Below are 25055 nucleotides of genomic sequence, written 5' to 3'. Positions count from 1 at the left end.
TGCTTTTCAGTCACACAAAAGTGTCTTTGTGTACATGCCACTGTCGTGAAGCATTTCACTTTAACATTTTATATTTCAATCATAATGTAAATCAATAACAACAACAAAACATTTCGTAGTCACCTTGGCTTAGACCTCAAAGTACAACAGCAGCTCTTAGAGGCTACTGGTACTGGGATGGTCCAGATCTTGTAACTGAATCCTAGAGATAATAGGAAATAGATTCTACAAGGACTTTTACCAAAGGTTGTATTCTAACTGTCATAGTTCAAATGTCAAAGGTGAAACATTGCTTATTTTCATGGAGAAGGACTTTGTTAATGAATATATGACACAAGGCCATATAGTGGCTGGGGAAACCCAGCTGGATGGGCGGGGTATAAATATATTATTATTATTATTATTATTATTATTATTATTATTATTATTATCATTAGCTTTTATGCCCGGGTATATAAATTCAATCATTCAATCAATCAATCAATCAATGTACATGTATCAAATGCTCAGAATGACAGGGAGACTAGAAAAATATTTTTTATTTATAAAAGTACTGTTGTGCTTCATTACCAAAATAAAGATGAACAAAACTTTTGTAAAAAAAAAAATTTACTTTCTTGTGAATTTCAGTGATATGAAGATTCCTGCCCTCGTTATTCAAACACGCGGTGATTTTTTAAAAAATAAATAACATTCTTTGTGCACTGATGTAGAATGCCAGTCACTCAAGATGAGGGTTACATTTGATGGTATCAGTGTTTCTTCTTCAAAGGTATTCTTTCAAGGTGTAGTAATTGCATCCCTTTACCCAGCAGAACAACATGTGATATTAATTACATATTCTTTAATTAAGACTATTTACAATATGATTACAATAAAAATAAATATAAAACAGTTCTCAGATTTCCCCACCCCAATGTCAGATGAAATATATACCCCAGTGGACATTCAGAAATGGACTTCTTAAATATTGGACCTGTAGCACTAGAAACCTACTGCCATGTTTTATCCACTGAGAATTTTCCTTACTGAACAGAAAAAGGAAAGAACAGCTTTCTTTGTATGTAAACTTAAATTTCCAGTGCAATCAGAAGAGAATTTCACAGTGCAACATCCATTCACATTAAAAGGCCCCTACAAAGATTCATTTATTTCTACTGGGATCTTTCATAAAAGCACTGCAATCCATTCACTTCCCAGTTTTCAAGGAAACACTAATCCTCTTTTCTTCTTTCGTCTGCTTAAAGCCATACTTAATACTTTAAAAACAGCATCCTTGTTATTCAGTACATTATAGCGACTCAATTCTACCAGTCTGTCAAAGTCTTCCGGTTCATAGGTGAAGTTTAGTGTCCAGTATGGCGAGTCTTTTCCTTCAATCACAAAATCACCAAAGGATTTCTCCTCTTCTGATTCACGCTCTATTCCTGCAGCCAGAGGACAGGGGAAAGATACATTGCATGAATACCATCCTTCAAACTTGTTCAGAGGCAGGGAAAGAGGGGTCTGTAGTCAAACAGCATCTGGAGGGCCACCACTCCCATTCTTCCTGGCCACTGATCATGTTGACTGGGGCTAATTGGAGTTGGATTCCAACAACAGGTTCCACCACCCCGTTCTGAAGTATGAACATGACTGCATTTTACTATACAGTGGTACCTCTACTTACGAATTTAATGCGTTCCGAACGCACATTCATAAGTCGAAAAAAATTGTAAGTTGAATCCCATAGGAATGCATTGGGAGAAAAAATTCGTAAGTCGAAGCAACCCTATCTAAAAATTCGTAAGTAGAAAAAATCCTATCTAAACCACATCCAAGATGGCGGACGGAGCTCCATTCGTAAGTAGAAACATTCGTAAGTAGAGTTTTTCGTAAGCAGAGGTACCACTGTATACTGAATTTTACTATACCACATTACAAACAAGCATAACTAATTTATCAATCAACTGGAGGGGGGGATAGTTGGCTAACCATGACAACTAAATTAACTGCTCCCTGTTCTCCCAAATTTCCAAGAAAGTGTGTCTTGCATTATAAAAAACAACATTCATGTTTAAGATGTGTGTGTTTTTATTGGAAGTCCCAAGCAAAAAGGATGATCCAAGTTCTTCATAATATGTCAGTATTGATGCTGTCCCACTAGCTAATTATAAACCACTGAAATATTACACCAGATCACCAGCATGCGTGACAGAACTGGTTGGTAGGGTAGAGCCTTATTCATAAAGGAATTAGTAATTCTCTATTTAGATTTTCAAGTTCTACTCCTTAAAATAGCCTGTTCTGAGGACACTCAGTTCATTTCCTCACCTTTTGCTGTTCTCCAGAACAGCTTAATGACCACACCAAAACAAGATCAAAATGTTCAGCCAGTTCAACATTCTACTTGGGAATAACAACTAGATACTTTAAAATGCAGGCTATGTAAGCTCACATGTTTACCTGGTGCTTTGTATTTGTGGAAGGTGTCATTGACGAGAGGGAAGTGAAGGACTATGGGAACCTTGGGATTCTCAGCATCCATAAACATATAGCATTCCTTGGGATTTTCTTCATCTTCCTTGGTGAAGATGATTTCTGGGAAAGGAATGTCCCGTTCTTTGCAGTACCTCTGAGTCAATTCTAAGACCTGAAGTATGAAAGGGACATAAAAACGGTCAACACCTTTTGGCCTATGCTCATTTGCTTAAACTGGAACCATACTGGAAAAACTTCAGCTGAACTTGAACTAGTATCAAGCCAAGAAAACTTAACAAGCCAAAAAAAAAAAACCCCTCAAGTTTCCTTGGCAGACTACAATAATTTGTCTCACCTCAAATGGCGCTTCCCAAGAATAATTGAATGATAGAATGACATCAACATCTCTCTCTGGCTGCAGTACCAAGGGAAAGGGAGAATTGATGGAAAAGCCACCATCCACAAGGTACAGACTTTCTTCCATTGGAGTCAACTTATTAGGGTAAGCGTCTAAATCAGTAGCTGGAAAACAGCAACACAGTATGATATATATATATATATATATATATATATATATATATATATATATATATATACACACACACACACACACACACACACACATGTACTCTCCACACACACACACACACACACACACACAGAGAGAGAGAGAGAGAGAGATCTGCCACTATTAACAGAGGATTTTCCCACTACTCAGGTTTCATTTGCTAATGTGGGTTAAACCACAGAGTCTAGGGCTTGCTGATCAGAAGGTCGGCGGTTCAAATCCCTGCAACGGGGTGAGCTCCTGTTGCTCAGTCCCAGCTCCTGCCCACCTAGCAGTTCAAAAGCACATCAAAGTGCAAGTAGATAAATAGGGACCGCTCCGGCGGGAAGGTAAACGGCGTTTCCGTGCGCTGCTCTGGTTTGCCAGAAGCAGCTTTGTCATGCTGGCCACATGACCCGGAAGCTGTCTGCGGACAAATGCTGGCTCCCTCGGCCTATAGAGCGAGATGAGCGCCGTAACCCTAGAGTCGGACACGACTGGACCTGATGGTCAGGGGCCCCTTTACCTTTACTTTACTAAACTTTGGGGAAGGTCGGTTTTTATTCCAAAAAGAAATTTTACCTTTCCTGATCACAAATTTATTGACCCTGACGTAATCCTTGTGCAGGTACAATCCTTGCATGAAATTGAAAGTTTCCCCAGCTGTAACACGAGACTTGAAGAAGTCCTGGAAAATTTGTATCAAGGGTCCACCAGGTATAACCAGACGAGTCTTCAGCCTCATAGGATCCCGGAGATGGAATCGTCGACTGTCATCTACAATCATGAATGCGGTGTTTTTAATATATCTATTAATCTCCAATCTAGCCTGTGTCATCTTTAGGTTTTGAGAAAACAAATACTCAAGATTTGGGTATTTTTCTTTGCCGTATATTTGCTGTTGAAATATCCATTTATATGACACCTTTGTGGTGCCTCAATAAATAAAAACACGATAAATAAAATTATTTTAAATAACCAACATTAACAAAGGCAGCAGTGTTAACAGTTATTAAGACGGCCAGGTAAAACTGATACCAAGACTAAAAGAGTTAAGTTTGCTCCACCACATGTAAAATAATTTAAGGGTAAAGTTCAGATTTGGAGTGTACCTCTCATGGTTTCACCACTCATGAACAAGACAGCCATTTCTGACTTTCCTATGTGTAAATACTATGCTACCATGTGATCTGCAACTGGTAGCTCTTTATATACCATTCTCACCATTGACCAGTAAACATTCCTGCAGTACTGTATTGCCAATGCTAATTGATAAGAAAAGTCACAGACACTGTGACCATGTGAAACTGACTGTTATGAGTTCAAACCTGTTGACTTTAAGTACAGCACTCATCTGTGGAGGGATCTTTCTAGGCAGAGGCGGCCAATGTGGTGTCTTCCAGATGGTGTCGGACTGCAGTTCCCATCATTCCTGACCATTGGCCATGCTGGCTGGGGATGGTGGTAGTTGTAGTTCAATGACATCTGGAGTGCAGCACATTGCGTAGGCAAACAGTGTGCCACAGGAAGACAATGCACACCACCCACACTCCTATCCAAATTTGCCCCTCTTATCTGCTCAAACTTACATTCCTGGATCAATTGGAGAGGGTAGGGCTGGCTTAGTATATGGGAGGCATTCACAGACCTCCTATCACTATAATGCCCTGGTGCATTGAGTGTCCCAGATGTGCACAAGGAGTAGACAGAAATAGGCTTCTATAATACTGTCTTGGGATCCCTTCAGCAGTACATGGGAGCTACAGCTGAGTTGGACGGGATAGAGCTGGTCATTAACCAGTAACAATCCCATATTTTTCCCCAAGAATGGTATACGTGGATTTACCTTCCCCTCTCTCCCCTGCCCCAAACATTTTATCCTCAAACAAACAACTTTGAGTATGTTAGGTTGAGTTATGACGATTGGCCCAAAGTCACACTCATTGCTGAACTTAAGATGCTCTGAATTCAGGTCGAAGACTCTGTTACAGAAATGTAACATGTGTTAGAATGAAGAGAGATGACCAAAAATAACATATCAGGAAAACAATCTTACGATATGGGCCTAACTCTTATTGCTGCCAAGGAACTCCTGGTTGGCCCTGGCAGGGTCACAAATTCTTCTCAACAGCTTTGTTTCAATTGCAGTTTTTTCAAACGTTTCCCTGCCTTGTAAGAAATTTTGCAATCAATTAAGTAGCTCCTCCGCTTTTCTCAAGAACAAAGTTGGAATCATCATCCCAGGGTTGCCTAACACTTAGCAGATGAGAACAATTTTGATGGTATTCATAGAACAAAAAGTTCAACTACCCTTTAAATTTATGCCTCTTCTGTTGACTGGCTATTGTTTGAAAGTTTCAACATTATGTTAACAAGGAGGTACATAATCTGCCAAACCAAATTCTCGCGCAAAGATACTATTGTGCAAAATAATGCAGAGCAACTTCGTTCCTTACCAATAACTTTGACAACATCACCAAGAGATTCTAGAAAGCTCAGTCCTGAACCAACCACCTTCAAAAATACATCATCCAGACTCGCAGCAAAGGCACTGCCCCACATTCCTGTAGAGTAATTAGGAAATTATTTCAAATTTAGGAAATTATTTTAAATCAAATTTAAAGGCTCTCCCCACTTTGGCAAACAAAAATATACACATGATCAAGGTTCAGGCTACAACCTTATCTTGTGTTAGCTAATATTAAACCATAGATTCTCCACATAAAGAGGTAGGTCTGAGTTCCCGGTGTGTGCTTCCTCTAGTGGCGTTTTAAATAAGATTATTTCAAAATAGTGCACAGGACATTAGCAACACAAAGGCTGCAACTGTTTTCAGCTTAAAGCTATATGCTGGGACATTATTGCTAACTTTTGCAAAGTTGCCACAGGTGGAACTATTATTGCATATTTTAATTATGATTTCATGGTTGTACACTGCTTAGAAGGCATTTTGGCATATAAGCCAAAGGATATGGTGGCAAATACTTTTAAAGGCTGCAACTCATGAATAGTTTGAGATTAGATAGTTGGAAGGGGCCAGAGGACCATCCGTCCTAAGATACAAAATAGCAGGCCTACCAACCCACTGAAACTCCAACAGATCTACCTACAACATTCAGTGTAGCTTGTACTGTAAATGTAAAGCAGAATGTTGTCAGGAAATGGTTTGTTATGACTCCAAGCCAAACCACAATGGAAGGCAAATCCTCCACAGGTGTGCCAGCTTGCAAGGGCGGTGGGGAGGGGGGTTTGCAACATCAGGATGTCAGGAGGAGCTGGGAGTGGAGCTGAACACGGTGACCCCGTGGCTTCATTGGTTGGTGGTTCCTCCTCCTCCTGGAACTGCCACTGGCAGGAGGCTACCTCGACTCTCCTTCCTCTCCATAGGAGGAGGAGGAGGAGAAGGAACTAGCCATGCCGTGCTCGGCTCTGCACTTTGCCTCCATGCTTTTGGGACATTGGGGTGTTGCAGCCCCTACCCCAAAAATATTGAGCGGGCTGAAAAGGGATCGGCCCTCAGGAGATGGCAGCCCTGATCACCCACATCTCTACTAATGTGACCTGCAGAGATATTCCTTCTCAACTTGAAATAACAGACCATGACAAAACCCACCCAGCAAAACCTCTGTAGGCCATAACTGAGGAATCAGAAGGTAATGACACATTATGCTTCATGAAGTTATCGTCTCTGCCTTACAATCAGTACAAAAGTTCATACCCTGCAGGTAGCAGATCCTGGGCTCAGGATGTTTCTTAATCAGTCGCCCCATGAAGAACTCGCTGTCAAAATCTTCTGTTCGGACAAAAGCACCATACTTGCGAAATCCAACCTCATAGGGCGTGAACTCACACCATTCTAACAGGGAAAATACCAGCACCACATCAGAAACAGGTAAGCAAACAAGGCTGCTGTATTCCCCCCAGGCAAAGTAATAAGGCTAGTTTATATGTTACTCACATGTTTAGCATTCACATGTTCACTACAGTAATGAAACTGTGCTGTCAAATCATGAGGTATGAAAAAAGGGAGAGCAAAATACTATGAGAGGAGTTAAGGCTTATGCAAAGTATTTCCTGACCCATCTCAATTAATCATCCACTTTTCTATCCTTACTATTTCTCCTCCATCACCAGCCGCCACCCCCATTCTTTCACTTCACCTTCCTCCTTAATGGGCAGGGAAATGATCAACTCTGCAATGGCAGGTAAATGGCCCATGCTAGAGAGAAAAACACTACTTACAGATTTTATGAGAAAGAAATACACCTGCCTTACTATACCTGCAAAGTCACCACCACTAACATTGGGCCTCACATTAACGGATGCATAGATTGGGTAGGGATTCTGCCCCCGTTTCACAGCTTCTTGCTGGTCAGACAGCTTTGACTGGTCTTCCTGAATAGAGGAGAGGCATAAGTGTTTCAAATTTAGAATTTACTTGCAATGCATATATATTGCATGTACAGTCGTACCTTGGATCCTGAACGCCTTGCAAGTCGAGCGTTTTGGTTCCCGAACGCTGCAAACCCAGAAGTGACTGTTCCGGATTGTAAACTATTTTTGGAAGCTGAAGGTCCGACGGGGTTTTCACGGATTCCAACTGGCTGCAGGAACTTCCTGCAGCCATTCAGAAGCCGCACTTTGGTTTCCAAACATTTTGGAAGTCAAACGGACTTCTGGGACGGATTCCATTCGACTTCCAAGGTATGACTGTATGTGCATTTCCTGATTTGATTATGGTGATAGTGATGATTTATGTATACAACCCTGTATCCAAAGATCACAGGGCAGCTCACAACATAAAAATGCAAAATAAAAACACAAAGTGCATAATAAAACAAAAACAAAAGACACACCTTCTGCTGTAGGAAGAACTCTACAATAAGTCCCCACAGGTCTGTGAAAGACACTTTCCGTCCAGCATTCTCCATTGCAACCAGTTCTTGAAAGTAATACATCAGCTGCTCTGAAGAAAAAGCTCCTACTTTACTGCTTGACATTTTATCCCGGGCCGTGCTGATAAAGCCTCTGGGATCTTTACTGGACCACTCAGAATCTTTATACAGCATTGACATGCACCTGCAAACATAAAATATTAAAATTCTGCATCAAATCTAAGCTTTATATACTATCCACATCTTTTTCTAAAGTAAGAGTATTTTAGAAGTCACAGTCTGCTTTAAAAGACGAAGGGCTCATCCCGTGCCTAGAATGCAAGGGTCTGAGCGGTTTTCTGTTTGTCCATGCTTTCTAAGCACAGGTTCAATTGGTTTTGCCTTTTCCACGCTGGGTTTCCTGGGGGGAAAGCAGTGGGCCAAATGGAAGGGTGGATGAGCTCTAAATAAACTTGAGAAGAAAGTGTTCTCTTCCGTTGTGGCTACAGCACAAAGAAGCTATAAGGGAGACTTTCTAGCATAGAAAGGGAATGATAAGCCATAGGAGACATATGAACAGGACAAGACAGTGTTCATGATATGATTTTTAAGCACTCTAAGAAACAAACCCAAAGTTGAAGAAGCATATTTTGTACAGAAATACATGGTTTTATTTAAGGGCTACAGATGCATCCATTCTATTTGTATGTGGGGGGGGGAGGGGTGGCTGCTGAGAAATCAACTGAGTGTCCTATTTTTTTAAAAAAAACTTATTGAAAAGTGCACAGTTTCACTTTTAAGCTTACTGAAAGCTTTTGTAGGCAATTATTTACTTCACCAGATGCTAGAATGAAAGACTATTTTAATCAATACTCAAAAAAGCACAAGAAGAAATGTTATTCCCTCCTCTGGTTCAATATAAGAAATAAGAATTTTCATGCTCACATACCATGTGGAGCCTGAGATCCCAGAGAGATATGTGACGGAGTCAAGAAGATTTAGTTGCTGAAGCCCAAACAGGCTGCCATGAAATGATGTCAGTGCTCTGATGCCTCCACCAGATCCTAAGACTGCTATAACAGGTACCTTAAAAGGGGTGGAGAGAGAAAGCAGGTGAACAAAATTGTGCATTGTATATGTTACAGACTATTCCTATTATTCCACTATTTGTCAGAATCATTTTTAAATATTTTTAGAAAAACCAAGGTATGTAATGAGGTATGTAATATGGGATATGTGAGAGCCAGTGTGGTGTAGTGGTTTGAGTAATGGACTAGGACAGGCACCCCCAAACTTCGGCCCTCCAGATGTTTTGGACTACAGTTCCCATCTTCCCGACCACTGGTCCTGTTAGCAAGGGATCATGGGAGTTGTAGGCCAAAACATCTGGAGGGCCGCAGTTTGGGGATGCCTGGACTAGGACCTGAGAGACTAGGGTTTGAATCCCTACCTGGCCATGAACCTCACTGGGTGACCCTGGACCACTCACTGCCTCTCAGCCTAACCTACCTCACAGGGCTGTTGTGAGGATTAAATGAGGAGAGAGAGAGAGATCCATGTATACCAGCTTGAGGTCCTTGGAGGGGGGAAAAGGTGGGGCATAACTGCAATAAAAGAAATTAAATGAATTTCTTGAACAACAAGATGCCCTATTTTATTATGAGCTGTAGCCAATTACGAACGGCTCTGCATATGATATTGACAAGTCACATACCGTACCTCTTCTTTATCAAGGTCCTCTCTCAATTTCAGCGTCTTCTTTAGCGCTTGAGATACTATTTCCTTCCTCTGGTCCAGAAACTGTTTCTCTTCTTTACAAAGATCAAAACCCAGACGTACATCAAGATCCTTTGTCCTATTATAGAAAACAGTGTTAAAGGAAAAAAATGATGGTGGGTACATACAGTATAAAGGGCCTGGCAACCTTTTGGGCCAACATGTGATGTAGGGTGAGAGATGCATGTCATGTGTGGGACAAGATCCAACATCCCTTTCACCTCCTCTTAAATACAGTGGTACATCGGTTTACAAACACAATTGGTTCCGGAAGTCTGTACTTAACCTGAAGCGTACTTAACCTGAAGCGAACGTTCCCATTGAAAGTAATGGGAAGTGGATTAATCCGTTCCAGACAGGTCCGTGGAGTACTTAAACTGAAAATACTCAAACCGAGGCGTACTTAAACCAAGGTATGACTGTACATGTACTCTCCACACACACACACACACACACACACACACACACACACACACATACAGTTTCCCCCTACCTTAAAAAATAATGGAAAGATGTATTAAGTGTTTCAGTATTCTGAAAAAGTTCATCTCAAAAATCAAATCAGGCTTGAGTAATTTCAAGCCAATAGACTGGAGTCTTAAAAAAAAACTAAGCTAAGTTATGGCTGAAAAAGAAGGAAGGCAAAAGTGGTTGAGAATCAGACATCCAGTGCATTGGAAATACATGTGTGTTTTTCCCTGCAGCTCTAGCACCCAAAAAGGCAAATAGCTTTTGAAACTAAGCAATGCCTCTTCTGCACTGGGAGCTCTTGCAGGAAAAGGTTCAAAGAGCACACTAACTAGTTGCACAGCATCCTCATCCATATGCACCTGTGTTTTCTTTGGCTGGCAATCATGAATCCAGAAAAGCAAATTAAAATTATGCCCCTAAAACAGCTCCTGGAGCAAGACTCACATTTTTTCAGCCTTCATGTGTAGATCCACACTTAAATCCTAAGATGAAAGACAGCACACACTGAAAGAGGTTGCGGGGAAAATTTCCCAATTAATTAACCTATGCTCTTCTTGTTAACCAGCTAGTGAAATGTTATCTTCCTTTTGGTCCCTTAACCCCATGCTACCTTAAATCAGGCCTGCACAACTTGTGACATACTAAACCAAATACACAAAGGCTAATGATAATAATAAACCTTTCCTTAAATGACCAATTTCCAGGGGGGAGGGTGGGCCTTGGGGGGCCAGATGTGCTTAGCTGCCCACAGATTAGCCACCCCAATCTACACCTGAAAGACCTTACAAGAGGAGTTTCCACAACAACCCACCCAAGATTGCTACAATGAAGTTAAAAAATAAATAAAGCATACTGTTACCTTTCCTAGCGAAAGAGCCACATCAACTTCCTTTCCCAGAGGAAGTGACTGCAATGGAACAATCCCTGATCCAAGAATTGTACTATGCTCTTCAAAGTCTGGGCTCACTCCATCCTGAGAATAAATAAATACATTTCATAAGGAAAGCAACTTTGTAAGCATTCTCTAATGGGATGTGTGATGATTTCTCACCTGAAGGATGGTCATGGTTCGCTCTAACTCCACATCCAGTTCTGAACACATCCCTTGGCCTACATGGAAGACAAATGGGTTTCCACAACTCTGATCGGAGTCCGATTTGCAAGGAATGGACAACTGCTTCTCATAGGCGCCTGGAAGCGAGAGCTTGAACAGTTTGCTTCCTAAAAAACAACAGTGAGACATTTAGGACGTGCATTCCTAAGAGAAACACTATACAATATGTAAGTAGAGACTACTCTTAGAGGTGGCAGAGCAACCAAAGTATCAATAACAACACGCCAAGCTCCTACATCATGGATAAGATATTAAAAATTACCGTTGTTATTAATATTAATGGTTTGAAATTTGGTTAAAGTAATAGAAAATCTGAATTCTGAAAGCAATGAAGCCTACTGCCTACTCCATGTATATACCACACTTAGGTATTAATGGTTATGAAATAAAGGAGAAGAAGAAGCTGACTAAGTAGACTTCAAATTGTTGTACCCGATTTTTTGTATCACTTAAAAAACTTGTAAGCATTAACACTTTTGTCCTAAAAGGCAAAAAAAAAAAACAGGGTGGAAAGACTAAGGACTCAGCTACAGTGGTACCTCTACTTACGAATTTAATGCGTTCCGAACGCACATTCGTAAGTCGAAAAAAATTGTAAGTCGAATCCCATAGGAATGCATTGGGAGAAAAAATTCGTAAGTAGAAAAAATCCTATCTAAACCGCATCCAACATGGCGGACGGAGCTCCGTTCGTAAGTAGAAACATTCGTAAGTAGAGGTACCACTGTACATTTGTCACAATACAGGAATACGCTTTTGACGCGTTATAAACATCCAACACCAGATGGGGCCAGAGAGCAAAAGGAGTTTATATGGATTTTTACATAGGCTTCCCCCCCCCCTTTTTGTTGTAATGATTTAATTTCTGACTTATTTATAGAGTTTTTAACCTGTGTCTAGAAGATCCACCCTATCACCCACGTTCTTTCCTAACAAATGTACACTTTAAGCAAGCCGCGTTAGAGGTTCCCTACTTTCCTTATTTCATAACACAGCCTTCCCAAGGATGCATATTGGCCTGGGAGACAGAGAGCCAAGAAGGAAGTGGTGACACAAAGAGATAGTTTACTCAACTTGTTGAGACAAGGCCATGCAAACGTACTGGCCCCCTGGGAAGAACCTGCAGCTGCTTTGCAGCTCCCCAGTCCTTTTTGCTACGCCACACTAAGCCAACTTTTAATTTAGCGTATCACCCAATCCAAGAATTGTGGTTAAGCTCTCTCCTCTTACTAACCATGTGCTGTAGCCGAGAACTTGTATAGACTTTCTTGCCTCAACTAACTCATGAAACATCCAAATTAAAGCACACCTGGTTTATCGGCTTTGAAATTTGGGCAGAGCGGGAGAGGAACAAAACCAAAATTGGACTTACCCTGCTCTCTCAGAGGTGGCTTTTCATCCTTGTTAATAACCCCTTGCAGGCAAAGGCAAGGGTATGCCTACAGCAAACAAAACAAAAATTTAAAACACTGGTTTTGAAATACAGCCATACCTCTGGTTACGTTTGCTGTGGGTTGCGTATTTTCAGCTTAAGAACGCGGTGGACCGCGCGTGCATGCGCAGAAGTGTTCTGTGTGCTTCGCGCATGCGCAGAAGTGCCGCTCCAGATACATACTTTTCAGGGTGAGAACGGCACCCCAGAACGGATCAAGTACGTATCCAGAGGTACCACTGTATGGTGCTCAGCATGACTTCTCATACAGTGAAAGGTTTAGACCAGGGGTCCCCAGACTACGGCCCCTGAGGCTCTTTTATGTGGCCCCCGGGGACCCCTGCCGCCTGCTGCCGCCACCCGCTCTTATCGGCACGGTGCAGCGCGACTGCCAACTTCCGACCCAGAAAAGTGACGGAAATAGCTTGTGCGCACGCGCAAGCGTCATTTCCGGTGTACTTCTGGGTCGGAGGAGGCTTCTGCGCATGTGCACAAGCTATTTCTGGCACTTTCCAGGTTGGGAGTGTGCCAGAAATAGTGTTTGCACATGCACATGGGCGCGCTCTCCTCCACCCTCCGGCCCACCACGCAATCGGCACGGCGGGAGTCCGGCCCAAAGCTGGGTAAGTTTGGGGGCCCCTGGTTTAGACTGAATTCCAGGGAAACGTCTTGGTTTCCCCCCCCCTACCCCACTGCAGTTTCCAAAGCTTTCCCAGCAGACAACCAAAGGGGAACAGATAGAGAAGATCCCACCAGCGAAAAGGAAGTGTTGTCTGCCACTGCCGTGGTCCAGTCTCTTCCTCACTTTTCATCTTGAATATCCTCTACCCGCACACACAACGGCAAAACTAATTGCTCTAAGTATTTCCAAGAGAGGGAAAATGCTTTTATTTTGAAAGGCCTCTCCTGCTAAGTGCACGCACCCCAAAACACAATTCCCAAACATCTGGCTCTCCAAACACTCACCACAAGGACACCATTTGTGATAACTTCGCCAGGAGCATCCGTGCTGTAAAGGCAAAATACTGCCATAAACAGACATAATGATATGTTTACACGTGCCATTGAAAAAGAGGAAGGAGGGAAAATAAAAAGGCCCCCCCCCAGGTGTTTTAAGGCAGGGATCCACATTATTTTATATTGATTTCTTCCCAAACTTCACCGTAAGGTTCCATGCTAAATTGCAGCCATTTAAAAAGAAAATAGCCAAATCAGCTTAAATCAAATTGCAGTCAAGAGAATAGGGTGGGTCCTAAAATGTATTTAAAATGCAGCACAGTCTTAGGAATAGTTTCTCACGAGGCAGAATTCCCATGAATCAAATATTAAATTTACTATCTGTGAAAGGAGCCTGTGACATACTTATCACCACATCTACCCTTCGCTTTCTACTTCCTACTTTTAAAAAAGAAGCTTGTTGAGACAGCAATTACGCACTGTTTATATTTCATAGAAATCTGCTTAGTCGGCTACAATAATGAGAATTAACACAGAAGACAAAAAGAAAGAATGCATTAACTCTGTATATTATTATCATTAGTATTATTAGTAGTAGTATTTTACACAGCCTTTATCCTTACTTCCCAGGGTGGGTGACAATTATTTAAAATACAACAGGCACGTCCAACAGGTAGATCGTGATCTACCAGTAGATCACTGGATGTCTGTGGTAGATCACTGGCTTCCCCCAAAGAAGCTCAACAACTTTGGCTCCCCTAAAAAAAGCTCAACATTTTTGCCCTGCACCCCAAAGAAAGGGGGTTTTCCTCCCCCCCTAAAAAGCTCTACAACTTTGACCTGAACCCCCCAAAACAGGGTAGATCACCGCCAGTTTTTAACTCTGTGAGTAGATCACAGTCTCTTGGGAGTTGGCCACCCCTGAAATACAACATTAAAAACAGTTTTTAAAACTTAACATTACAAAAAATGTAATCACAAAAACAGGGTGGGTCCTGAAACTATACATCTCAGGTGTCAAAGGCAAGGGGAAAGGCCATTGTGCGTATGAATGTGCAGTGATCCAGAAAGGAAATTGGGGGGGGGGGGGGGAGAAACCATGCCTATATACACCTAAATCATTTCAGCCACCTATTGAATAAGTCAATAAAGGCAAGGCCCAAGATGCCAATAAAGCTGCATATGGCTGCAATGCCAGTGACACAAGACAAAGGCTTAGAACCAAAGAGAAGCAAGCAGGATTGGGGAATGGGGCTTTCCCCCTTCCTCACTGCAGTGCCCTGTACACTTCCAAAAGCCACCCCTAAGGGCTCAGAAACCTTCTAGGATCAGATTAAAAGTAAGCCACACTGAATACAATGACTTCCTTCATTGCTTGAATGTTTAGAACTGCAGCCACTACAGCGGCAGAGCATAGGCCCATGCTGCCCAGGGCAGATGTGGGGGGTGCGCCCTCAAGGGGAGCGGGCCGCAGAGGGTGCCTTCCCGGGTGCCACAGTCCAGGGGAGGAGAGGGAAAGCTGTCTCTCCCCCCACTCTCCTCCTGCTCTCCACCACCGGGTCACGCCTGACCCGGTGGCGGAGCTGCTGCAGCTGGGCGTGAGGTGTGCCATGGCCGAGGAGGGTGGGCGCGACAGCAATCCACCCATTCTCCTGCCCTGTTCCCCCAGGTCAGGTCTGACATGGGGGCGGAGATGTGGCCAGGCATGAGTGCCGCAGCCAAGGCGCAGCTCCTTCTCACTTGGAACCAGGCTCCGATGAAGGAGCCTGCTGTTGGGGCGCCTGTTTGCGTCCCCTCACAAAATTGTGCCTGAGGCCATGGTCCCCATGCCCCTCCCTCCACTACACCTCTGAGCCACTGTGACAATGGAAAATTTAGCAGCTCTCACCTTTTCTCCAGGAGGAACTCTACATCCAGCTCTTCTTTGTCCTACAAATAAATAAATATATTAACATACAGACTTCTTACATCAGCGCTGGGCTGGACTGTATTGCATTTGAGGTCTCTTCCAACTTTTGTGACTCTAAGATATGTTAGCAGCAGGAGCAAGCTAAAAAAATAGCTCAGGATACCGTACAAGTAACTGGTGAAGTCCTGCCCAAACCTACCTAGATATCAAGGAGCAAAGTTAGGTTCAAGAACATTCCTGAGAACCTGATTCCCCCCCCCCCCCAAAAAAAAAATTTCAATAGACAAAAGAACTAACCTCTTTTAGTGGAAATGTTTCTTTCACAGGGCGGCCTGTCTTCATCGCTGTCACATCATACACGAGAGAAGTAAGTTCATCACTTAAGAGAACATCTTTATCAAAGAGTGTCAACTCAAGCGTGTTCTGAAACAACAGAAGTCCAGAACTGAAACAGTAGGGAAAGAAAGTGTGCATTAAATATCATATTTCAGGTAAAAGCTGAGCTGTTCTGAGATAAAAAGTTCAGGGCTGATCCACTGCCCTCCACTGTGAGCAACAAGATCTGATGACATTGGGGGAAGTCATGTGTTTTCCATATAATTTGCCCTGAGAGCAAAATAACATGATTAAATCCTGCTCCCAGGGGGGGCTTACTGTATGTGTATTAAGAGCCCCATATGCAGTGGAAGACAGGAGTACCTGGCGTGCTCTGCTCCATGGGGTCACGAAGAGTCGGACACGACTAAACAACAACAACATGCTTTGGCAGCAGAGTGCCCTATTTTCAATTGTTTTACCACATTTATAGGGGGGGGGGGGAGATGGTGGCAGTATGCAACCCTTGGGTACCCTTGTTAAGAACTGTGCCAGACTGTGGGTTCTGACACGGACCACTAAACCTATCTGAGTCATGATCCAGATGAAATCAAGTGAGTCTACCTGGGAATCAGATGTGGACAGATTCCTTCTTCCCCATCCCAAGCATTACATTGCTTATCTGCATTCATCCATAGATAGCCACCACACCATTTAAAAACTCTCATTTGTGTAAATTAGGTAAATCAGGGGTGGGAAAACTATTTTTCTGTTGGAGATAGTATTCCCTCAAGGTTAATCTGTTGTGGGACTGACAGTGGGCAGGACAAGAGCCAAAAGTGGGTGGAGCTACCTCTTTCCTATTTCTCTACGCAGCCCCATCTCTCACACTAACCAGTGGGCTGCCATATTGTTCTTACCAAAAGTCTAAACTGAACTCGTGTAGAGGCCTTCCACCCCGTGCTCATTCCTCCTATCTGCTTCACCTCTCTCTCCTTCATACCCACTCCATCCCACTTTCTGTGCCTCCATGCTTTTCTCGGGTATATGAAATTAAGTTTCAAGTCACAGGTCCCCCCATCCCACCCCCCCAAACCCCAGAGTGTAAACCATACATTAGAAAGGCTTTTTCTTTTCCTGACTCAGAAAGTTGTGGTTTGCTTAATTATTCTGTTCTATCGTGCTGGGGTTGCCATATTGCAAAATCTCCAAAACAAAACAAAAGTTTTTGAGCTATTTTTTAGGAAATTTGCCAAAAAAAAAAAACCCAACACTTATGGGCTGCCATACGTCCGGAATCATGCTAGTCTATGATCCCAAGCCACTAACAGAATTCAAACCTAAAATTTTGTTAGACAACGACTTAACAAATTCTTCAGTTAAAGTATTTTTAAAAAACCAAGTAGCCCCTCCTCTATTTAGCTCTGGATTGCTCTGCTAATATAAAATCCAGGTGTGTGGATTACAAAGAGATGTCAAGGCAATGCATATTCTGTGAGAGATTAGATCAGCCATTCATTTTTCTACCTGCCTGGGATTAGCAGCCAACTGGAACTTTTCCTCCCTGCCATTTCTCAAGCTTAAGAGAAGAACAAACAGCACAGGGCTTTCAAAACTGCCTAGCTCAGTTGTAAATCAGTGACAGGTGACAAGAATAATATTTCAGGAGTAAGGAAAGGGTGGGTGGAAGAGATTTACAAGACACTGGGGTTCCGATAAAGATTTTCAAGACTGAATTAGATTACTGCCCCTCCCTCAATATTAATATATTTGGTTCTGTGGGGGAAATCAAACCACTTTCCCTCCTTCCTAAATCAAGGAATGTTACCTAATATAGCCATTGTTCTGAATCAAGAAGTATTGATCTTTTTTTACCTTGACAGCATTGTGAATTCTGTACTGGAAAGTTTCATTCCATTCTGGATCACTGGAGTTGTCAATTACCCGCGTTCGGTAAGTGAGCGGTGATGCAGTCGGCATTCGCAGTTCTACATAACAATCTGCCTCAGACACTAGAGGGGGGAATGGCAGAAATGTGTCCAGGAAAGTGTGTCTCTCTCCAAAAGACAAACAAACAAAAAACTAACTACCGTGTTTCCCCTTTTTTAAGACACCGTCTTATAACTTTTTTTCCTCAAAAAAACACACGGTGTCTTATTTTCAGGGGATGTCTTTTTTATTATTCTTATTACAGTACCTTACAGCTGTTCTTGGTAATATATGGGAAGCCAGAGCAGGTGGAGAGCATGCAACACTGTCCAGGACAGGGGTCAGCAAACTTTTAATGTGGGGGGCCAGTTCACTGTCCCTCAGAATTTGTGGCGGGCTAGACCGTGCGCGCGTGCACACACACACACACATACGCCCATGCCTTCCTTCCCTCCCCGCGTTCAGATGGAGCAGGCTGGGCTGAGGAGGGGGCATCCCGTCAGCGCTGGGTCTCGGCTTGTGCTGAGGGGCCGCAGCCACCCTGCCAGGAAGGGCCCCTACCCCGGGGTGTCCATGATCATGCTGCTAAAGTGCCACCGCCAAGCAGCACAGAGGAGTCCTCCTCCTCCTCCCTCCTTGCAGGCTCTCTGCTTCCGCGGCGCTGCTGGGCTCTCCGAGCGCTCTGCGCTGCAGCAGCCGCCAGTTCTGGGCTGCAGGGAGAGCAGGCAGGGCGTGTGCGTGCAACCTGCAGGAATCAATGCACTCCCATCTGCGGCACGTGAAAATGGCCCGGGAGGGCCACCTCCGCCACCTCTGCTGCTAGGTCAGGTCCCTGCCGTAGCTGCAGGCTTCCCGCGGGGGCCGCCTGCGAAGCGCCGCACCGAGACTCCCCGGGAGAAGGCGCGCGGGGGCTGAAACCAGAGGCAGCGGGGAGCGGATTCCGGCCCCGCTGATGTCAGGCGTGTGGCAGTCCCCTGAGCTGAAGCGCAGCTCGGGGGACTGGCGGCAGCAGCGGGGCTTCCTCGGGGAAGGCAGGCAGGCAGGCAACAACAGTCCCGGAGCCGAAGCTCAGCGGGCGCTGCTTGCCGCCTGCCTGCCTGCCTTCCCCGCCAGTCCCCCGAGCCGAAGCGCAGCTTGGAGACTGGCGTCGACAGCGGGGCTTCCTCGGATCGGCAGCTGGGCGCCGACTCGGCAGGCCACCGGATCAAGGAAGTGGCCTGCCGGGTCGGCACTGATCAGTGCTGCGCGGAGCACCAGATCGAGGAGCCGGTCTGCAGAGTCAGCGCCCAGCAGCGCCGCACAGAGCATCGCCTCCCACGGCGTTGCTGGGCGCTGACTCTGCAGACCGGCTCCTCGATCCAGTGCTCCGCGCAGCACTGATCAGCGCCGACCCGGCAGGCCGCCGGATCAAAGAAGCAGCCTGCCGGGTCGGCGCCCAGCACGGGTTGAGGAAGCTTCCGGGGGGGGGGGAGAGAAAGAGGAAAAAGGTGTCGGCGGGGAGGGAAAACGCGCAAGTCCTCTCCCCTTTCTTTCCTGCTTAGCCGGCTTGCGGGCATTTTACAGGAACAAACAACGTGAATAGAAAAAAGAGGCAACGAGCCCGGTCAGCGGTGTCTCCCTCCCTCCAACTCCCCCCCACACCAAATGGAACTTCCCGACCCCCCCCCCCAACTTTTCGCCAAAGGCATCCTCGGCCCCGTTCCCACTTTCGCTGCTGGGTGCCTGCATGTCTTATTTTCGGGGTATGTCTTATATTTTAAAAATCTCAAAAATCCTGCCATGGCTTACTTTATGACTACGGCTTAAAAAAGGGGAAACACGGTAACAGCAGGCTAAGAGAATGAGAAGGTGCTTTTCAAAGCAGTCCAAAGTAGCAGCTTAATAAATACTAAAACAAAGAACAGGAGTGGTATTAACTCATGAAATCTACCAGTGGGTTTTCGATGTAGAACAAATGTAACTAAAGAGAATACAGTAATGTGCTAATATGTTATTTTCTAATATACAGAATTATCTGTTTTCAAACTTGATTGAGTGATTAAAGCAGAGATGGGGAACATGTGATGCTTCGGGTGTTACTGCTCTCACCCCACCCCATCCAGCCATGCTGACTGGGACTGATGGGAGCTGGAATGTAAAAACGTCTATCTATGTGGGACACAGGTTCCTCACCCCTGCTGTACACAGATTTCTTAAAAGACAGATAATTTGGCAAAATAATTCCATGGTTTCCCAAATCTTCAACCACCATTCTGAAGGTTGAGAATTGTCTTCCCTGTATGCCAATTTAGCCATGGTTGATAAATACAATGCAGCTCCCTAGTTCTCTATTAGCATCGTATGTTATGCTGCTAAACTATGTACTGTTGGGTTAAATGGTACTGTTGCATGTAAGTCCAGGCAATGGGGTTGTGACAATCTCTTTATTCACAGCAGACAAAGACCAACTCCCAGCCTACTGCTATACATATGTAGCCAACTAGGCCAGCCTACAAACTCCAGGTGAAACTAATTAAACTAACTAAAACAGTCACTCCTAGCCTTAACTCCTTCCTGGCTACTCTGCTCCTGTGTTGTGCCTGCTATTCAATACACAACAGGTACCATTACTTTCAGGCACCCCTACCAGATGTGAATAAAATCTCCTTTGGAATTGTGACCAAAGTCAAGTATCTTTGATTACTGAAGGCATTGTCACAGAAAAATTCTTTCTTTCTTTCTTTCTTTCTTTCTTTCTTTCTTTCTTTCTTTCTTTCTTTCACTGCTGTTCTATATTAATTCCGCATGCACTGAAAACAGTCCAGATTCCACTCAAAGTAAGTTATGCAAGAGACATTTATTGGGGTTTCCCCCCTATTTAACATTCATTACCTCAACTATTTTTGCAATAGTCCTGCCTGCATGTTTCAAGCAAGATGGGTAACAGAGGTAAGGTCTCTAGATAGGATCTCAGTGTATCAGCCTATATAGGTAGGTAAAAGCACTACTAGTTACTGCTGTCACCTGAGCTTGCCTAGTTAGCCTGAAGTCCAGTACTACTTCCAAACATATACTTGGTACTTCAGAGGAAGTGGAACCCCTATCTATGATGGCTTGCATATCTCCATCCAGAGTGGCCAATTTCCACAGTACTTCTGTCTTATCTGGAAAAAGTTTCAATTTGTTCATCCTTATTCAGCCCAAAATTGTCTTGAGACTTTCGTTTAATGGTTTGACAGCCTCAGTTTGGATGAATAGAGGGAAGTGAGAGTTAGAGCTGACTGTCATTAATGGACAGTTAAGTGCAAGTGTCTGGATGACTTCTCCACATCAACGTGAAACTATATGGGGAAGTCCGACCCCCTGCCCCCAAGATTCAGAAAAACCATCTGGATTCAGTCTCCAGGGTCATAACAACAAATTTGGTTCTCTACTTTTGCAGATGTTATTTATAAGTGGCCTGAAGGTAAATGCTGTGTCACTGAGAACTGCTGCACAGCTAGTGTCTGGGACAACCTTATTGATAAGGTGTCACACTGCCATTGAAAACGCTGCACTGGCTGCGAATTTGCGACTGATCGACATTCAATTTTTTACTACTAATGTATAAATCCCTAACAGTTCAGGATCAGGCTATCCAAGAAACCACCTCTTCCCCTACATCCACACCCTAACCCAGTCACTTAGTTCTGTAAACGATGCCACATGCCTAATTGGCAACACATGCTGCTACTGGATCACATGAACACTGTTGTGGCACCAGCTCTCTGGAATTCTCTTCCTCTAGAAGTGAAGCAATTCTCTTTCCTTAGAAAGGAAGCAAGCATGTCCCAACATTGTTGTGTTTTCAACATTTTGTTGAAAATGTTTCTTTTCTCCCAAGCTTTCTCAAATTAGCCTAGCTTAATTTACATGTTTCATTTATTCATTTATTATTGGTTGAATTTATATACTGCCCACCATCTGAGGATCCCAGGGTACCTCGGTTTAAGTACACAATTGGTTCCGGAAGTCTGTACTTAACCTGAAGCGAACTTTCCCATTGAAAGTAATAGAAAGTGGATTAATCCATTCCAGACAGGTTCACGGAGTACTCAACCTGAAGCATACTTAACCCGAAGTATGAGTGTAATTGGTTCCGGAAGTCTGTAGTTAACCTGAAGCGTACTTAACCTGAAGCGAACTTTCCCATTGAAAGTAATAGAAAGTGGATTAATCCGTTCCAGACGGGTTCGCGGAGTACTTAAACTGAAAGTACTCAAACCGAAGCGTACTTAAACTGAGGTATGACTGTATAAAATCACAAAAATACACAACATAATAACAAACAAAACAATAACCACCCCCATCGCTACCCCCAGTGCACACATTAATTCTTGTTGTTTTTCAAAGGTTTTTGTGACCTGCTTTAGGTTTTATAGTCTATTAATGGAATCCACCTTTTATGCTTTTTGTTTGTTTGTTCAGTTGTGTTTTATATTTTATTGTCAGGTGGAGTTGGTTTTTATTGCAGACTATAAACTGCTGCATGCAGGAAGTAGAGCATAAATTTTTAAATAAACAAAATAAAGCAACAAAACCAAAAAGGGCTTCCCACACCCACACATCATTTCTCCCTATCTATTCCACATACACCCCAATTCCAAAATGTGTGCTGCCTCATATTTTGGCTCAGATAGAATTTGAGGCAAACCTATGGCTGCCAAAGAGGTTGTCAAATAATGAGCCACTTTTGACAAGTTAGACTCAGCATGAATCCTTAAGATCCACTCCATCAGATCAGTCAGGGAAACTAAATTAAACATGGCCAAACCCACAGCAAAGAAAACCTGTACGAAACACTGGAGGGACACTCCCACACAGCGTAGACCAGAGGTAACCAATATGGTGCCATTCAGATATTCTCAACTTCCATATATTGGCTATGCTTTCTATGGCTGATAGAAGTTGTAGTCCGACATTTGGCTACTACTGGTGTATACAAGAAGAAGCTGGATAGGCTCTCTAGGTGTCCAAATCATCACTGTGGGAGTCAGAATGGTGAATTAAATGGACTCTTAGCTTCTCTTATGTCCATTATTAGAAAGACGTTGCTTTTTGCTTGTATACGTTCCAGTAATTTTCACAACAGCACAGCAAATCAATCTGCTGAAGAGACTGTCTTAACAATAATAAGACATGTGAAGGATCAGTTCAGAGAATAAGCAAAATAAAGTCTCCGGACACTCACAAACATCTGTTCCTTTAATGTTTCTGGCTCGGAGGATTTTCACTGTGAGGTTATAGTAAGGGTGCTTCTCACGCTGCAATGATAATAAGTTGAATTACAGTGAACATTAACTATGCCTAGAAAACACGTAAAAAGATAACATTCCACCCAGCAGCTAGACCTGTACTAACAGATCCATTGTAAACAAAAAGTGAGACTGCAGTACCCAGAATTCTTTGAGGGGGGAAACATGTTTCAAATGTGCTTTCAAGGTACATGCACACACAACCCATATTGGCCTATATTTCTGACTGGGATTTGACATCAGTCATTTAAAAAAACAGGTTTCACTGGATGGCTGAGCAACACTCTTTCCACCCCCCACACCACCATCAAAGTCGGGGAACAGAAGGCACAGATAAGGACATGCTTCGTATGCAAGAGGTCCCTTGTTCAATCCCTGGCATCTCCAGGTAGGGCTTGTAAAAGATTCCTGCTTGAAACTCTGGAGAGCCCCTGACAGTCTGAGTCACAATACTACGGTAAACTAAATGGACCGACAATCTATGTTATTAAATTCCTAAAAACAAATACAGCTCTCCTTTTTGTCAGTGATAATAGACTGAACAATTTGGTTCATTCTACACAGATGATATTGCAAACACTCATCTGACTAGACTCTTCTGTCCCAGAAGAAAACCTGACTTTGCGCTATTTCCTGCAGAATCTGCTAGCAAAAGCGTCCCTAACAACACATCCCTAACCATTGTCTGTTTAGAAGTCTCACTAAATTGCAAGGGGCTTTCTCCCCAAGCAGTTTAAAATTCTCATTTTGGTTCAAGTCTCCACTGGAGATAAACAGTGGAAGACGAGAAACGACAGAACCGCTGGGTCATAAATCCCTGGCTCCTGGGGTCGCTGAAGCTTCCTTTGCAAAGTTAAGAAAAGCTTGCAGAGCTGAAATTTCAGAGGCGCTACCAACCACTAAGGTTGCCGGACGCCGTTCCTTCTTCGCCCCTGCTCACCCAATTTAGCTGGAAAACGTTAAAATTAAAGGCAGATAAACCAAGCCCCTTCTTCCGCTTTGGGGCGAAAATCGCCCCCTAACACGAGAAACTAAAATTGCTACGGCTTGTGCGCGCGGAGGTTTCCTCGAAGAAGCGGACGGCACTTTTTTCCCCAAGCCTCACATTACCCTCCAGTGATAGAAGCCCGTCTCTTTCCTCCCCTTCCGCTCCAGCACCACGGCAGCCATGAGGGGCAGCATGTGGGGCGACAGGCGGCCCCGCAGCACCTGCCGGAACATGAGGAGCCTTTTTTCTGAGCGCGGCCACAGCCAGCCAGCCAAGCGGGAGAAGAGCGAGGAATCTTCTCCGCGCAGGTTGGGCCGAGTCGTCCCTCGCCTGGCGCTCGCCGCGGTCGCGAAGGTCGGCCCTGGCGTGCGGGGAGGGGGCGTGGCTTAAAGTGCCTCAGGTGTGCAGCTTGCCTACCTGGCAGGGTTCGCTTCAGACGGAAGAGCAGAGAGGGCAAAGAGGGTGACTGGTCTGGAAGAAGCACTTCTGGAAAAGGCAGAGCACCCTGGACGGAAAATGCCAGGCTTTCTCACTCTTTCTCTCTGCCAGGCTTTGGGCAAGTCAGACCTCCAACGCTTCACAGCTTCCCTGTAAAACAGTCAGTTCCCAGAAAATATTTGGTTCCCCTCACACAATTGTAATGTTTTACCGTTTTATATATGCTGTAAGCCGCCCAGAGTAGCTGGGGAAACCCAGCCATATGGGTGGAGTATAAATAATAAAATTTATTATTATTATTATTATTATTATTATTATTATTATTATTACACAGCAGCAGTTCTCAGAGTGGTTTAACCATCAATCCCTCACCCCTGGGGAACTCTGAATTGTAGCTCTGTGAGCTTATACATTTATTTCTTCTGCTTTGCGGGGATATTTCGGGGAGGGGGGGTTAAGTTAGTGAACAAATGAATTCAGTCACACAGTATACACCTGAGCTTTAATAACCAAGACAGGTTTGGTGCCAAGTCCTTACTCAAAGTAAGTACCACTCATAGGAGCCAACTCTT

General features: G+C 43.9%; 1 protein-coding gene across 2 annotated transcripts; it reads right to left on the bottom strand.

The window, feature by feature from the left end:
- Nucleotides 1-521: 521 nt before the first annotated feature.
- Nucleotides 522-24779, bottom strand: PLA2G4F (phospholipase A2 group IVF). Of its 2 annotated transcripts, XM_088670298.1 has the most exons (20): nt 24168-24779; nt 22994-23066; nt 17731-17867; nt 15838-15963; nt 15520-15560; nt 13641-13683; nt 12615-12681; nt 11180-11349; nt 10988-11101; nt 10573-10610; nt 9601-9736; nt 8831-8967; nt 7864-8086; nt 7288-7402; nt 6726-6863; nt 5464-5571; nt 3590-3784; nt 2816-2982; nt 2446-2632; nt 522-1427 (listed from the first exon to the last, which is right to left on the bottom strand). In XM_088670298.1, the coding sequence occupies exons 1-20, from the start codon at nt 24276-24278 to the stop codon at nt 1204-1206; spliced, it is 2550 nt and encodes an 849-aa protein (XP_088526424.1). In that variant the 5' UTR covers nt 24279-24779; the 3' UTR covers nt 522-1203. The 2 variants fall into 2 exon arrangements, with proteins under 2 accessions (XP_088526424.1, XP_088526426.1); XM_088670300.1 differs by lacking the exon at nt 3590-3784.
- Between the last annotated feature and the right edge of the window lie 276 nt (nt 24780-25055).

Source organism: Zootoca vivipara, chromosome 1 (assembly GCF_965207765.1).
Source record: "Zootoca vivipara chromosome 1, rZooViv2.hap1.1, whole genome shotgun sequence".
In the NCBI taxonomy this organism is placed as follows: domain Eukaryota; kingdom Metazoa; phylum Chordata; class Lepidosauria; order Squamata; family Lacertidae; genus Zootoca; species Zootoca vivipara.
Note: the sequence above shows the minus strand (reverse complement) of the source record. Positions and strands in the feature narration are given on the sequence as shown.

Bases quoted from the DNA above. Each gene is read 5' to 3' on its own strand.
- PLA2G4F (XM_088670298.1), bottom strand. From the start codon at position 24,278: ATGTTCCGGCAGGTGCTGCGGGGCCGCCTGTCGCCCCACATGCTGCCC. The intron at 11,350-12,614 runs GTAAGTCCAATT...GTTGTTTTTTAG, and splicing joins GCCACCTCTGAGAGAGCAGG to GAAGCAAACTGTTCAAGCTC. The intron at 9,737-10,572 runs GTGAGTCTTGCT...TTTCTATAATAG, and splicing joins CACATGAAGGCTGAAAAAAT to GACAAAGGATCTTGATGTAC.